The following is a 14,032-nucleotide window of genomic DNA, read 5'->3' as shown; positions in this document are numbered from 1 at the left end:
GTTATTGCAAAAACATGTGTTCATTTACAAAAATTGTGATTTTTCGATTATTGATTAAAAGAACGCTTATCTAAAACATTTGTAACACCTGTTGGATTGTTTGTAGAATATTTAATTGACACGAAAATAATCCTTAAAGGACTTAAGAAAAACTAGGCTAGTTTAACATGTATTTTGATTACACTGAAACCAAAATATTTATAGAAATGAATGGAAAATGAATCAATAATTTGAACTTAGTTTTCATTGTTCTGACATGCAATTATAATACATGTATGATACATGCCATTAAATCAATTTATAATTCCAGAATAAATACCAAACGAAATGTTTTCGTTCCTGTCAGATTTTCTTAATAGGTAAGTAAGTAAGTGAAGTCTTTATTTTAATGGGCTACACATTTGTTTCCCAATCTTCCATGTGGGCCTCACAATGAATGAATAATAATTCATTGTTGATATTTTTTTGTTTTGGCGTTAAAAAAAAAACACAGTGCTACATGCATGAAATTCGTTTATCATGAGAAGTTTATATGTTATCCTAGATAACTTAGTAATAACATTCTAATGTCGAAATACTTGTCAGTGATAAAACTGTAAAGAACTTCAAAAGTTTGCATTTAAATTAGTAAAATACGTATTTGTCATCTGTAAGGTTGTATTGTTTTTTTAAATTCCAAACCACCTGAATATATTAATGGTATACCCCATCTTGTACGATATGATATATCTTCTAGTTTATAATAATAACGAAGTTTAATAACAATGTGTAATGTAATTTTGGTAATAAAATATTTGTTTTCATGTGTTTTTATTTAAAAGAAAAAGCTGTTTTTAGTATATTTTCAACATCAATTTATGTAATTAAACAATGAAATATAAAATAATTTTTTTTTTTCCATCAACAGTTTGAAAACAGGTGTGAAAAAGTTTGTATTTGAACACATAGCGAATGAATCGTTACATAACTGTGGCGAATCGTTAATACTCTGTGGCGTATCATTATGTGGCGAATCGTTAGTGTGGCGAATCGTTACATTACCATAATAATTATGAATAGAAAATCATTATCCTTATTTGTTGTTGTCACTTCCATGATGTGGTTAAACTTGGGTTTATTATTGAGTATAAAATGAGAAGCAAACACACATTAAGTTCTTTGGACATTGGAAACTAAGTAGACCTACAGGTATAAAATATATATCAAAAGGCCATTGCATATAAGACCCTTATTGGACTAAATATGAATGTCTGGTCTCCCGATAGATAAAAATTTGTTTAAAGAAAGTCTGTTGTTTGTGTTTTCCTGTGTGGGCATGTAGTGTCACCTAGTGCTATATCCCTAACACACGATTACTAATATTTCGTCATATCTTATGAAGCTCTACATGATGTATAAAAATCAACAATAATTGTTTTACCACCCTATCTAAAGAAGGTAAACCCATGTAAATTTGTGAGAGCCCTTGACAAGCCCTAAAATGAGTTATCCGCATACCTGCAGACTTACAACTTTCCCTATTCCCATTAATGACAATTTTTCCATTTTAATGCAGATAATGTCCTTCTTATATGCATAACAACAATATCCAGTTTAATATGGGTGTTAGCTATATACAGCATATTTCACCATCAGGCATGTATGCCAGATTGTTTGTACTTTTGTGAAATTTTGGTTTTTTATATTCTATTAAGATGACAAAAGTAAAATTATGAGAGGTTACTTGGTTTTATGACAATACATGGCAACCAGTTGAAGATGGCTATGCATCTCAAATAGAAGACAGAATACCTTGGAACATTTCTGGGTCACAGGCTGGTAGAAGAACTTGTTCACAGATAAAAGGGACCGAAACCAGGTTTGTAAGATTGAATATATTTTTATAGATTCCTAAATCAGTTGCTTGTGCTTGCCAATATCTTTAAGGAAGTGTTCTGAATTAAGGCTAGGCCTAACCAGTTAGTGGGGATACTTTAGAATTTTTGTTTCATGCTATTTTCTTTCTCATCTATTTTAGTGTTTAAACAATAAGATATCATAAAATAAAAGGACATGTGATAACAATCCAGCGGAGATCAAATATGATCACTGAGTTGAAAGGCAGACATGTTAATTACCAGGTGGCAGGTGAACCACTATCTGTGAATTGCATGTTTGCTGCTTTGTCTTCCTTATAAAATTGTTTTAGTTTTTGTTCAAGAAATTGTGATATATAGTAAAAGTTTTGATTTTTCTTTTCTAGTCATCCTCAACATTCGGTTTACAGACTTCTATCTGGAGTGGAATTCCCCAGTAGATGTGTTCATGTTTAGTGACACAACATCCTCTAGATTTTTGAGAGCTGTTGGAAATAAAATAGGTGTTCAAAAATGTAAGTTGTTTTGTAGTAAATACTTTATTAAGAAAAATGCTTATACCTTATATTTTTACATTATGCATTGGTATACTAGAAAAAAGAGAAGAGGATGGTTGGAATAAAGTGATTAAGTAAAATTACACATTACAGTCAAAAACCTGTGTTAAAGACCACATCTGAATTATGATCAACCTGTAAATAGAGACCCCTTGTTGACAATCGGATTGGACAATCATTGATTAATAAAAAAAACAACAACACCAAAGCAGCCTCTAAATAAAGTCCACTTGTCTATAAAGGCCATGTTTGGTATCTTCCTTGGATTTCCTTTGTTCACAATTTGACTGTATTCATATTTTTAGATCAAAATTGAATGGCCATTTATATGAATATACAGTGCAACCTCTGCAGAACAGCCCTCTGTAGAATAACTACCTCTTTACAACAACTGTTTCAAGTTTTCCCAAACTCAGACTTCACAATAGATTTAACCATTCTAGAGCAAAACTTCTCAATAACAACCAAATTTTTGTGTCCCAAATGGTGAAACTCTGTAAGTCATAATTTTAAGTGACTGTTGAACGGAGATGATTTTGAAAAAAATAAAACACATAGATATAAGATATACAAGTTAGAAAATCAATTTGCAGCACAATGTGTGAAAATTCTGAAACTTTCAATGTTTTCACAAAAGATTGTGTTTAACTTATAATAACTGGTTATATTTATGACTGCAGATACATGCAGTACAAGAATATATGTAAAGTATGTGGTTTATGTAGTTTATAATTATCTTTATAATTTTAACAGAAAATACAATTTTAGGAAAACTGATTCTGTTATATTTAGGAAATCATTTGTTTAGATACTGGAATATTTGCATTTATAAATAATAAACACTGAACCTCTATAATTTTATTAAAGGTTTTCATGTCATCTTTTTTTTTTTTTTTTTATGATATTGTTGTATATTTTTGGAAAGTGTTTTTGTACAGTCAAAGTAAATATACAAATAAGTTTTGTAGAATCAATCTGTATTGAATCTCTCTAAAGATTTATGTGTGCAACACTCAATAGTAACCCCCCCAATAAACATATATGGCGTAAATATTATGTATATATTTGTATAAAGCTTCTTGCGTATTTTCAGCTGGTGCTAGGCTTCATAGAGGTTATTGTTGGAAGCTATGAAAATGGACGATTAAACCTACAGACATCACTTACATCTTGTCTTTGTTTACATGGCATTGGTCAGAAAATGGACACTGGCCATATTGTCAGATGCTGCCCCCGAGTAAGTTATGAAAAAAGAGAAGAAGAAAGATTTAATTGTAAATTGTAACATAGCATCAGTATATTTGTAAATCTTCATTCAGTATTTTTTGTTACTTCTAACATGGTATCATTATATGCATTTTGAAAGTTGCATGCAATGTATTTAATTACACACTAGAATAGCTAAGAAATTTGATATTTTTTTTTTTATTGAAAACTTGTTCATCATTGGGATGTTAATTTTAAAGGGTTAAACCGTTTGTTTTATTTGTTTATTTTAAAGTTTTAAAACGTTTGTTTTCTTTATAATCTAGAGAATTTTTTTTTATTACATTAACTTTTTGTTTATTTTTTTTCTTGCAAAACTTCTATACCGGTTGATTTGTCAAGACTGACATTTGTTGCAAAAAAAACCCCAGTAAGATCATATATTTCACAAATTAATTTTTTTTAAAAGTGCTCAGTTATCTTGATTAAAGACATTATTTTACATGTCCCAATATTCAACTTGATGATAAATATTATTTAGGTCAGTTTCTTGATAAAGGGCAATGAGTTGTACCTTTTTCTGGTTTGAATTTTTTTTATCTAATATATTTATAAATTGCTCTTCCACTTTAACCGTTTATAGATATTATCATTATTTGGGCAAATGCTTTTTATTTGAGAGAAAGTGTGTCAATGGCTGTTTCTCCCCTCTCCCCCCAACAGCCCTTCATTTTTCACCTTTAAACTTGAGGCTTTGAATATCGGCTATTTTGATAACAGCTGATTTGCATATATATCTGAGAACTAATATGGTAATTTATTCTTATAGATAACTAACTGCATGTCACATATTTTTGCACATTTCAGTATGAGAGATAAACTAGAGCATGTGAAGGCTAAAGCGTTCCCAAATTTTGAGAATCAAGAAAACCAGAGAGCAGAGTTCCTTCCAGTAGAATGGAGATCTTCATTGAGGTTAGATGGAGGTAGGTTAAGTTGGAATAAAGTATGTTATTAAAGCAGCTGATTGACTCTTAATATATGAATAACAAGTTCTCACTCTTAAAAAAATTTGACTAGACAAGTTTTAGTTCAACATGAACCTTTAACTTTGTTAATGAATTCTCATATTATTAACAGGGAAGTCTCTTTAAAATAACAAAAGTTAAAGTAACCAATCAGGCATAAAATCTGAATTTGTTGGCCACTATTCTAATACTGCCACCAACAAAGTCACACTTTTTATCTCCTCTGTTTCGAAGAAAAGTCAAGCTATTATGATGGCTGTTGTTGTTGTTGTGATCCTCATTGTTGTGCAAAACTTTAATATAGCCCGTTTCTTAAACAATGTTGAAGGTATAAACACAAAACTTGGAGATAAGATGTAGGCATAATAAATTAAGAAAATTATTTAGATTTTTTCATGTTAGTTCAATTTCCATAACCACTGAATTTTTTTCATTACACACTTGTCTTAGGGTCGTAATGGTAAGTAAGTTATTAAGATCCATAACTCTCACATTATTTATTTTTATTCATCTATTCCCCTTTATGAACTTATATAATTCCCATATTGCTCTTGTTTATCATTATGTACAAAGAATGGTCAAGCAGGCTGTGTGTGTGATAGCTTTTGTTTTTGATTAGTCTCTGTATGGAGCATGTATACAATACTTATGTAAAAATACACCTGGAAAGATATTGTTTTTTACAGACACAGTTGAATCTTTGACACCTCAGCGTATGAGGGGAGTACGTGTTATGCTCAATGCAAGTGCTCTGGATGTATTGTATTACACTAGTCCATTATACAGGTCAGAGGTAAGTCTCTTCAAATATTTTATAATTTATCTTTATTCTTCAATAAACTATGTTTTCTTTAATTACAATTGACATAGCATTGTGTCTGACATCATAAACATGTATATGCTTGCTGTATATTTATTGAAGACTGCATTATTGTTTGTGAAGGAAAAAACTGCTTAATGTTGTTGTCTTTTACTTTAATATATGAATGTGATTTTGTTTTTTTTACAAACTTTTAAGAGATATGAAAAGGAAATGAACATTTTCTAAATATTTCCTTGGGCAGAATTCAATTTCATGTCATAATGTACATTATGTTAATGTATCCAACAGGTTTCTTCTTCTTGCACAAAATAACAAGGGTTATAGCCTATTTTTATTATCTAAACTAAGTCACTAGACACATATCTTAAAGCTACATTAAATAAAATAGGTAAACATATTTTTCCGTCGGCTTACAAACCAAGCATTCTATAGTTTCGTTAACATTTTTAACAGTATTGTTGTTAATCTCATTAAAAATTGTTCATAAGTTATGATTTTAAAAGGAAAACCCCACGGTAACACTAAAGTTTGTATACGAATTTTAACATGCAAATGAAGACTTGTATAATTAGCTCGTGTATGCGCTACGTCACAATGGTAAAATCAATTGTAACCATGTGGATCACAGCAAATAGGAGATATTCTTGTGCAAACAAACTTTTACCGTTTTAGTTTCACGGTGCATTAGCCCTGTCGTTTACAAAAAAGTAATCATCTCATAAAAAGATTGAATTTGTATGAAAACATCAGTAATATAATGCGGAAATATACCGTTAAATTCTGACTGCTACTTAAAAATGTTTGTTGATTTTCTATTGATGTACGGATGACCCAAAGGAGAGTCAATACGAAACATATTTAATTAACAAAATGTAGCTATTTCTTTTTTTATGAAATTTATTTAATGTAGCTTTAAGGTCTTCATGGTCATACTTTTCATTGTTTAATCCATATATTACTTACGTAAGTTAGTCTTATTGGTATAAAATCTGTTTAATGACAATTACTATATTTAGATAACACACAGTTTAGAAAATGAGTTGAACAGATTGTATGATATGTTTTGTGAGAGACACCCGTACTTTGAACCAAATGGTGGAAAAGTCTCAGTTGTTGCTCATTCTCTTGGTACGTATAGTACTGTCACATTTTTAATGAATTTTTTGTTTGATTTGATTGTCAATGATGATTATTAAGTTTTTGTTTGAAATTCTGTCGAAGCTTTGATATATTTAGATTAGCTGTTAGTAAACTGTGTATTATTATGTATGTTAATTGTCCCCTACCGGTTTAACCGGAGGGGACTTTAGGTTTACCCTCCGTCCGTCTGTCCGTCCGTCTGTCTGTCCGTCACTCACAGGACAGTAATTATGTGGCTAGAGGGACAATAGGTAACTGTTCTTTCTCTTTGATGTCATTCATTCCGTAATGCTTTTATGTGGCTATTTTCTTTTGTGTGGCTAAAAAGAACAATAGAGAGAACAATAGAGTAGCCACATAATTACTGTCCTGTGAGAACGTCCGTCTGTCTGTCAGTCCGCACTCACAGGAGAGTAATTATGTGGCTAGAGGGACAATAGGTAACTGTTCTTTCTCTTTGATGTCATTCATTCCGTAATGCTTTTATGTGGCTATTTTCTTTTGTGTGGCTAAAAAGAACAATAGAGAGAACAATAGAGTAGCCACATAATTACTGTCCTGTGAGAACGTCCGTCAGTCCGTCCGTCCACAAAACTGGATCCCGCGATAACGCAAAAAGTACTGAAAATATTTTTATGAAACTTGATATATGGATAGATGGCAGTATGGAGATTATGCATGTCTTTTTTAGCTCACCTGTCACTTTGTGACAGGGTGAGCTTTTGTGATCACTTTTCGTCCGGCGTCCGTCCGTCCGTCGTCCGTAAACTTACTTTTAATGACATCTCCTCATAAACCACTAAGCCAATTTCATCCAAACTTTACAGGAATGTTCCTTTGGTGGTCACCTTTGAAAATTGTTCAAAGAATTTAATTCCATGCAGAACTCTGGTTGCCATGGCAACCAAAAGAAAAAACTTTAAATATCATCTTCTATAAAACCAAAAGAGCTAGAGCTTAGGTATTTGGCATGAAACATCTTCTAGTAAGTGTCTACCAAGTTTGTTCAAATAAAAGCCCTGGGGTCAAAATTGGCCCCGCCCCAGGGGGTCATTGATTTTCCCTATATGCATATAGTAAAAACTTAAAAAATCTTCTTTTAAAGAACCCATAGAGCTAGAGCTAAGATATTTAGCATGAAACATGTTCTAATGGGTGTCTACCAAGTTTGTTCAAATAAAAGCCCTGGGGTCAAAATTGGCCCCGCCCCAGGGGGTCATTGATTTTTCCTATATGCATATAGTAAAAACTTAAAAATCTTCTTTTAAAGAACCCAAAGAGCTAGAGCTAAGATATTTGGCATGAAACATGTTGTAATGGATGTCTACCAAGTTTGTTCAAATAAGAGCCCTTGGGTCAAAATTGGCTCCGCCCCAGGGGGTCATTGATTTTCCCTATATGAATATAGTAAAAACTTAAAAATCTTCTTTTAAAGAACCCAAAGAGCTAGAGCTAAGATATTTAGCATGAAACATGTTCTAATGGATGTCTACCAAGTTTGTTCAACTAAGAGCCCTGGGGTCAAAATTGGCCCCGCCCCGGGGGACATTGATTTTCCTTATATGTGTATAGCAAAACTTAAAAATCTTCTTGGAAATAACCCGAATAGCTAGAGTTTAGATATTAAGCATGAAACATCTTCTAGTAAGTGTCTACAAAGATTGTTCAAATAAAAGCCCTGGGGTCAAAACTGGCCCTGCCCCAGGAGTGTCATTGTTTTTAAATACTAGTATATGTGTAAAGAAAAAACTTAAAAAATCTTTTTTTAAAAAACCCAACAAGCTAGACCTTAGATGTTTAGCATGAAACATCTTCTAATGGGTGTCTACCAAGTTTATTCAAATAAAAGCCCTGGGGTTTAAACTTGCCCCGCTCCGGGGGGCCTATATACAGGTGAGCGACTTCAGGGCCATCATGGCCCTCTTGTCTTTTCTTCCTATGTTGAAAATTCTGGTTGCTATGGCAACAAATAGTCTGAAAATATGGCAAATTTAACACATAAACTGGATCCAGTGATAACTCAAAAAGTACTGAAAATATTTTTATGAAACTTTAAATATGGATAGATGGCAGTCTGCAGATTGTGCACATCTTTTTCTTTTCTTCCTATGTTAAAAATTCTGGTTGCTATGGCAACAAATAGCCTGAATTTCAAGGCTGATTTATATTTTTAGGCTTTTTCACTATAAGTTCTTTATTTCTTAAGGTGTTTACTTCAAACTTTAAATATAAGTTTCTGGTCATCAATCACATCATATGTGACAAGGTTTACAACTCTAGCACAAAAATTATCAGTATTACCTCCCTTGAACTTAGAAGTTTTATGATGAAAAAAACGTCTTTTTGAAATAACTTCTTTATTTCCTAATGTATTTACTTCAAACTTCATATATATGTTTTTATTATCACTCAACATTTTTGAGAAGGTTAAATACTCTAGCAAGACTATTTCCAGAATTATGTCCCCCTTGAACTTAGATTTTTTTCGAGAAATTGGTATTTTTTACTCCAACTTCTTCATTCCTTATAGGATTTACTTTAAAATCCCACATCATAATAATATGACAAGGTTGTATAAACATAATTTCCTTACTAGGCAGGGAAACTTAACACATTACTGTGAAATAGACAAACTTAGAACTCAAAAGATTTAAGTTCATTCGTGTCATTTATTCACTGGTAAAATTTAAATCAGAATGTTGCTGGGGTTCTAACCGGTAGGGGACTTATGGATTGCTTGCAATACTATGATAATTGCTTGTTATATATCACATAGAAATACCATGCAGTCCCTCTTGTGACTGAAAGAGAAAAAAGATTTTTTAACCATTTTGATTTGATTGCCTTGACATTCGTATAATCCTCATTATCATTTAAGATAATAAAAAGAAAGAATATGTTTTCACAAGTTTACTGTTAACATATTTATTCATATTTCATTGAGAAAAAGCTGTGAGCTCATTTCCTCCACTCTTAGGTCTGCTTTCTGGGGAAACATGGTCATCACTTTAAGTAGGGTTAAAACCTCATGACCATGATAAGGATTTTAACCTTGGGTGTTACCCAAACCACATGTCCATTAATAGAGTTCTTAATTCATGACCTCATATCCACAATTCATAGGTTGAGAGAGAGACACCATAACACTTAGGCTTTCACTTTACTTATGATGAGATATTTTAAGGACACATTCTGTGTAAATAAGTTTAGATTGATGTTTTCCTGTATTATCAGGCTGTGTTATCACCTATGACATCATAACGGGCTGGAACCCAATCACATTTTATGATCAATTTGTCTCATCAGTCATCGTAAGTAAAATTTTAATTTTTTTTCAATTTTTCCATCATGCTAATACTTTTTGAATTGAATAGCAACTTTACAACAGATACTAGTTATATACAGTAGATCTTAGATATGAAGAAAAGCTATTTTGCATAGTTTGATGGGTTTTTCTTAAACTTACCAGTACAGATATAAAATAGACATTAATGGATAACTTTTTATTGCAATGATATATTGCAATGATATATTGAATAATCATTATGTTACAGGTTTACCATCTTATATGATTTGCTTTGTGTGATAACATGAACTGTTTGTATAAGTTATACTTATAAAGCAAATGTACAATAAGAAATGCAAAGCAAACTTTAACAATTTATAAAATGAACAGGATGCAAATTAGTGTTCATTATATTTTATTTTGGTAGTGTTTCTGTTTTTAGCAAAGAGTTTTTGTGATATCATGATGTCCGTCATCAGTCCTGTGTTGCATTTCATCTTTTGTTATCCACAAGTTCTTTAACCAACCTCTTGTCCTAATACCTAAACCACTTGATTGATTTTGACATAACTTTACAGGAATGATCTTTGGGCAGCCATATCCAAAAATCTGATGAATGAGCATGAACGACATGGTCTAGAGCTTAGATATTTGGCATGTAGCTCCACTTTTTAAAGAAATTTTTGTTCCTTCTATTTATTGCATTAATAGAGTTCTTAATTCATGACAGTGAATATAATAAAGATAATTTATTTATTCCAGAAAGAGGTAAAAAATGGTAACTACAATATACATTAAAAAGCATGTTTGAATTTCTTTACAAAAATTTGTATTGCATATTAAGAGTCCAATAATATTTTTTGTCCCTATTGACATCCTTTAAATTACAAACAATAACTAGGTAACTATCATAGTAAAATTGATAAATTAAATTTGAAGATGTTTGCCAGTCTTTAGAGTTGAATTTCATAAAAGGAAGCTGTCATCAATGTCATGAGAATGAGCTGTCATCGCTGTCATGAGAGAAAGATTTTTACTGTCATGAGAAATAAAAGTATTACTGTCATGAGAGAAAAGTTGTGTTTTTTTCATGAGAATAAATCATTCACTGTCATGAGCGAAAGGTTGACATTAATAAGAATGAGCTGTCAACACTGTCATGAGCAAAAGATTTTACTTTCATGAGAATTAAATGTATCACTGTCATGAGAGAAAGGTTATTTTTCTCATAACCCGGGTGTAGATTTTCCGAGGTTTATGGAAAAAACCATGGAAACTGCTTCAAAAACCTTGGAAATAAACCAGTTTTACAAGGTTTTTTCTTAATTCCGAGGTTTTTTTTAAAACCTTGGAAAATTTATCCAAGGTTTTTGTATAAAAATCCTTGGAAATAAAGAAAACCTTGGAAACTATCTCGGAATTAAACACTCTGCCAAAAATCAGCTCGGAAAAAACTTGGAAATAAGAACTTTGTCATTTTTTTGCTCGGAAAAGAACTTAGAAAATTTACGTAAAATTTGTTGGAAACACTTTGCCAATATTTAGCTTGGAAATGACCTCGGATAATTGAACTTAACTAAATTTCATCTCGGAAAATGTTAAGACATAATCATGATTTAACTTATAATGGGCATCAAAAGCAATAATCAACAGTTAAAGCAAACTAAGATAACAACCCAACTGTAGATTGCCAATGGATATTTCTTAATCCATGGTCAGAGCAAACAATTGTCCAACAGCATGGAAAGGAGAGATTTGGTCCAGGGAATCAATTTTTAGTATGGACATTGTCAATGGCCAACTTCCTTTTCAATAAATTTGTACTTTAATCTTCTGAAGCCATTTTTGTGGGAGGAATCAATTAAAAAAATTTAAGTGTGAAAACATGGAAAAGTTAAATTAAATGTAAATTCCTTGTTGCCATAAAATACCTTTTATTAATGGCTATAAAGGTATTGTAACTAATCATAATAAGATAAAGATTATTCAAATAACTGATGATCAGAAAGACTTGAAAATTTTATTTTTTTTATTTTCATATTTTTTTTTTTATTATTTATAATTATTGTTACTAGATATCTTCTCCATTTTTAAGAATAGACAAAAGAGCAAAACTTATAATTATACAAAAAGAAACAATCAGTGTTTATGTCTATTAGTTTCTAAATGCATCAGTATTTTTCCTGCAGTTTCTTTCTATATATAGACTTAACTTAGGGTTTCTTGACAGCCTGTAAGCAACACTGAAATAAGAATGCTATTAATCTTTAAATATATGTTTTTATGCCATATAAAGTAGTATATTCTACTAAGCAAGTCTGTGACATACATCAGATTACAATTTACTCTGCCATTAATTATGTGTACAATAAACATAAATAGTTATTAATTGTCCTTTTAATATATAATTATGTACAATTAATGTGTAAAATATGTATGCTTTGATCTTTCTTATAATTAAGATAAATAAATACTGCATCCACTAAGTTTTCACACACAGAATATAACACCACTGATCAGATAAACTAATGGCACCCCAGGTGGTTCCCTCTTATAATCTATGCATGATCAATCTTCTCATTGAGCATTCTGGGATAGACCAGATTGTTCCATTGTGATTATTCAGGGGGAGTCTGGGTTTTTATACAATCCAAAACAGTCTAAAATGACACTGCAACTGTGATTCTCTTATAATTTTCAAGTTTTACTTTTATGTATCATTTGATATATTTGTACCTTCAATAAAATTAATGTAAAAATAAAATGATGATGGCTTTGATATTTTGGGACCACCCCTGTTTCACATTATGATTGCCCCTTCAGTTATACTGTTGAAAAATTTGAATCTCAGACATTAATGGGTCAAGTGGTTATAGTTGGAAGTAGTGCAAACCTGGATTTATTTTAAGCAATTTTGGACATATCTTGTTTTAAATGTTGGAATTTTCAAAGAAAACATTTATCTAAGTGTGACAAGATTCAGGAAATGTTTGGTTGTTGTAATTGAATCTAAAGATCAATGACCTGGGACAGGAGATAAACAAAAGAAACATGATAGTAAAAAGGTTCAGGTAAATAATTTCAGATACATTTATGCATAAAATCTGTTGTTGTTTTTTTTATTCAAATAAGTATTAAATACAAACTATTTTAGATCTATATTTTTAACCTAAATGTAAGCTAGTTTAAATACAATTGTTTAGAGGATATTTTATGAGTATTAATGTTATTTTTGTCTATGATTGTATTGAACAAGATGAGTGCATGAAACTATGATGACATTATTTATAAACTTTCATCTTTCATCTATTATTTGAATCTACAAATTTTTAATTACAGAGTCAGCTTGTAAGCAAGTTTGCAAGACTGTTCCAAACTACAAGAAGATGGCAATCCAGCTTTGCTGTGTTTTATCATAGTATATCATTGGCATCCAGGCATCGATTAAGGAAGCCAACTGTAGACCAGGAAAGGCTTCAAGGAATATACTACAGTATGTTTTTTGTTTTAAAACTAGGTTTTGAAAGTTTCAATTTGAAATTTGAATGAAATGAAGGTTTCTGGAAACTGATTTTTTTATTGATACTTTGTTGGAAATGCTATTAATGTTACATGATGACTCTCCAGCTTTATTGATACAGATGTCACTTTGAGCAGACAGATACAATTAGTGTAGGCAATGGGAATCACCTTATGAAAAGCGTTATTTTTTGCAATATTTTTAGAGTGCTTTAGGTTGTAACATCAAGTATGACATTATCTAAAATAATAGTAACAGACATCGTTTCTTTGTTAACATCGCAGAATTGTCAAACTGCTTACCAATGTTTTCTTGAAATCCTGACACTAAGTACTGATGAAGAAAAATAAGAAATCAACATGAAAAAAATCAAATTCACTATTTCAAAACAGTAGACAAACATTTAAAAGTAACTACAGAAAAGGTCATTTGAAAATATTAAAGCCTTCATTTTAATCAATGGTCTTGAACAACTTGTAATTCAAGTAGTTTTGGATTTCACAAAAGTGCTGATTTTTTAAAACAATATATATCAACAGTGAACTGATATTTTTGTCTATGGAAACGTTTAAGGAATGTATCATTTTTTTATTGATTAATAAAAAAGAAATTAAAT

At 30.9% G+C, this 14,032-nt stretch overlaps 1 protein-coding gene across 1 annotated transcript; it reads left to right on the top strand.

Moving 5' to 3' along the window:
• Positions 1-2,242: 2,242 nt before the first annotated feature.
• LOC132727776 (phospholipase DDHD1-like) lies at positions 2,243-10,094 on the top strand (the record flags this gene model as incomplete). Its single annotated transcript, XM_060713356.1, has 7 exons — positions 2,243-2,371; positions 3,094-3,116; positions 3,507-3,650; positions 4,449-4,605; positions 5,334-5,440; positions 6,487-6,598; positions 9,845-10,094. Coding segments are annotated over 7 exons (803 nt in total), but the record flags the coding sequence as incomplete, so codon positions are not given.
• Between the last annotated feature and the right edge of the window lie 3,938 nt (positions 10,095-14,032).

This window comes from Ruditapes philippinarum, unplaced genomic scaffold, assembly GCF_026571515.1.
Source record: "Ruditapes philippinarum isolate M1 unplaced genomic scaffold, ASM2657151v2 ctg16195_1_1_1_1, whole genome shotgun sequence".
Taxonomy (NCBI): domain Eukaryota; kingdom Metazoa; phylum Mollusca; class Bivalvia; order Venerida; family Veneridae; genus Ruditapes; species Ruditapes philippinarum.
The sequence above is the reverse complement of the archived record's forward strand: the minus strand, read 5'-3'. Positions and strand labels throughout refer to the sequence as shown.